At 39.3% G+C, this 3131-nt stretch overlaps 1 protein-coding gene across 1 annotated transcript; it reads right to left on the bottom strand.

Annotated features, from left to right (window-relative positions):
- Positions 1-1641: 1641 nt before the first annotated feature.
- On the bottom strand, positions 1642-2246 carry Smp_012750 (putative 60s ribosomal protein L12). Its single transcript, XM_018793664.1, has 2 exons — positions 2165-2246; positions 1642-2130 (listed from the first exon to the last, which is right to left on the bottom strand). The coding sequence occupies exons 1-2, from the start codon at positions 2199-2201 to the stop codon at positions 1670-1672; spliced, it is 498 nt and encodes a 165-aa protein (XP_018648154.1). The 5' UTR covers positions 2202-2246; the 3' UTR covers positions 1642-1669.
- Positions 2247-3131: the final 885 nt, after the last annotated feature.

The raw sequence follows: 3131 nt of genomic DNA, 5'->3' as shown, positions 1-3131 counted from the left end.
CTCAAGAAGTATGGTTAAATGGTTTAGGGAAGTGGTGACAACATCCCTCGAAACTCTAACAGAACTCGGACTCGGCTGCGTTCAAAAAACGAAATCCAGTAGATATTTGTCACAATATCCAGTCGTTCGTCATTAAATTCTATTTCGTGCAGGTAAGTCTGATGTATCTGGTGGTAAATTGATGCAAAAATATGTCTTGTTCGTGAACAACAGCTACGGTGAACTCACTACGGGAAATTTCAGTGGAAAGCTTCTAGCCAAACGACGAATAGTTGTATGATCCGACCTGACAGTTGGTTTTTGATTGAAATGCGATTGAATAAATGTAATGAAACAAACTGAAGGATGGGTTTGGTAAGATCCAACCAATGACTGATATGAAACAATCAATAATTGCACACAAGGCTATTATAGAAATCGCAACTAATCCACCTACTTGTTGTGGGTTCATGCATTTCACTTTGAACAGCACACAAATACAGTACTAATGACGATATTCACTGATGTGATTACAGTACTATCCAGTGACATAAATAGTACGAAGTCCCTAGAATGGACAATTTGTTAATACCAGCGGAAATTATTGACAAATTTATTGCCTCTTAATTTGCATTTAGACACTTCCAACGTAATTTACAGTTCGCTGAATAGGGATGCCATGAATATACTTCGTCCAACCGCTTTTTGCGTCATACCAGTTTACTATTAAAATGTGGTTTATATCCTAAATCCTGTAATAAGCTTAAAAAGCAACCATTTTAGTCTTGTTTAAAGATGACACGTGGATTAGTCTTTGACCATCATGTTAACATATTTGAAGACTTAAAATATCTTAATGACACTAACTCGACATATTGACTTTATACGAACACTATATCATTAACAAATCTAGAAAATAGAAGAGCTCATGAACTCAAGTTAGCTTCAGCACTATGTGTGAGGCAACTGCGAACGCTGTACCTACTTAACTGCGATACTTAATAATTCGGCATTTTATTAGGAGGCATACTTTATGAGATACGAAAAGAACTATCCTGCTGATATTTCTAAAGTTACTAGATAGAACTCTACCTGTACAATATTGACTGATTAGTACAAGGTGATTGGGATATCTACAAACTAATACGAGCATGATATTTAACCAGTAGGTAGGACACCAGCCACTATGAGCCGCTGAAATATCAACCTGTAGTCAAATTGCGATCAAGCATTAACGTAGAGTCACGCATCTACTGAATGAACTCTTGTTACTAAAATAATTTCATTCAACATCTGTGGGTGGGATTCGGTAACGAGGTTCGTACTGAAAACATAGAGACCCCGACTAACGCTCACGAGTTTGAAACTGAAAGGAACTCACATTCCTTAACCCGGCACGACTGAACGTCTTTTGAAAGCGTCTCATTGTGTGCAACGAAATCTGAACAATGAAATATGTAATAACCCTACTAAAAATACGTGAAAACCTAGTCCTTGCAGTCAGATAGTAGGATCAAACAGAGAGAACCAGTTACGTAATAATACTGGGACATATGAAAGCAACCCAAAGTACCTGAATCCCATACCTCCAACGTATACAGTTACATATGCACTATGACGGAACCTAACGCGACTAAATCCATCCCAAGAAAAAGAGCATAATCATCACATACCAAAAGTTTATTTGCATCTACGCTGAAGGTACCGATATTTCCCCGGCATTTACTTTTTCGATCATGACTTGAGGGGACTCTCCATCAACTGTACAGCCAACCGATCGTGCCGTTCCCAAAACCTCTTTTACTGTTCCAGAAAGTTCACGAGCGATACTTCTAGGCCTCATCGTTCGTGCAATCTCTATTATTTCATCAAATGTCAAATTCCCATTGTGTTTTATGTTCTTTACTTTCTTCCTATCACGAGGCTCTTCCTTAAGGGCTTTGATTATAAGAGAAGAAGCCGTAGGGACAACACTGATGGTCGCTTGTCGATTTTGGATAGTCAATTTGACACAAATACGAAGACCTTTCCATTCTTGAGTGGCTTTTGCGATATCGTCACCGACCTTTTTAGGAGATAAGCCAAGAGGACCGATCTTCGGCGCTAAAGACGATGTTGCACCAACCTCACCACCAATAACTCTTAGGTAACCTGAGAATGTGTGAGAAATTACTATCCAGCTTACAATAAGTGACGGCAGTAGGATCAAGCTTGGGAGGCATGGCGAGCTAGAGACCTGGCGCCTAAATGTAGCGGGAACTAGTTCCGTAACCTATCACGAAAATTATGTTGAACACTTGAACCAACCATTTGATTAATATACACCAGTTTTACATCAGATCATGGCGAAATCATCTGCGATTACAGGGTGATAAATAAACTGGGTTGATTTTTTAATGTTCAAAAACATTCATTTTGTAGGGCCAGTGAAATGTCACTGAGCCCTAGCCAAAACATCCGACAGTTGGGTCACTGAATATAGAACAGATCATCGATCCCTGTCACAGTCGTAAATAACCGACGCGCATCAATTAACCTTACGTCATGGACTATCCAATTCGGTGTTTATCACACTTTCGCTTGTACATACTTTAACTAATATGTTTCTGTAATAACGTTGTAACTGTAAATAAATCCCCCAAATCAATAGCTCTGGAAGTGTTAGACATTGGATGGTGAACACATTAGTTTTAGTGGACTCATTTAGCTGAAGGCTCTTGATCATGCATCCGTACCAGATCAAGTTTCAGAACGGCGTGCGAAACATATCCTACGATCATTAGCCACATTAGATCAGTCACTTCTCGACGTATTGATAAACCATCAAATATATCTTCCAACATCCTTGCTTCTGAGTTTTGATTCTACTGGGTGGACGCGATTGGATTATAGAAGGTGTTGCTGGTAAAGTGTTGTCAAACTACAATACTGGTGGTATCTTCAACGTTCTTTGTGTTATACGGTTTCAAAGCATGCATACTACCTTGATACAACGAAAGGGTAATCTACGTCAGGTGCTGGCCGTGAGGTGTGACTTCAACGTTAACTCTTGGTCACACTATTCCCGTCTAACTCGAGTAGGTCTCCTATTATTCGACAGAGATCATCGGCGGTGATGATTTACAATTTTAATTGGCTTCATTATGAATGAA

Source organism: Schistosoma mansoni, chromosome 1, assembly GCF_000237925.1.
Source record: "Schistosoma mansoni strain Puerto Rico chromosome 1, complete genome".
Lineage (NCBI taxonomy): Eukaryota > Metazoa > Platyhelminthes > Trematoda > Strigeidida > Schistosomatidae > Schistosoma > Schistosoma mansoni.
The sequence above is the reverse complement of the archived record's forward strand: the minus strand, read 5'-3'. Positions and strand labels throughout refer to the sequence as shown.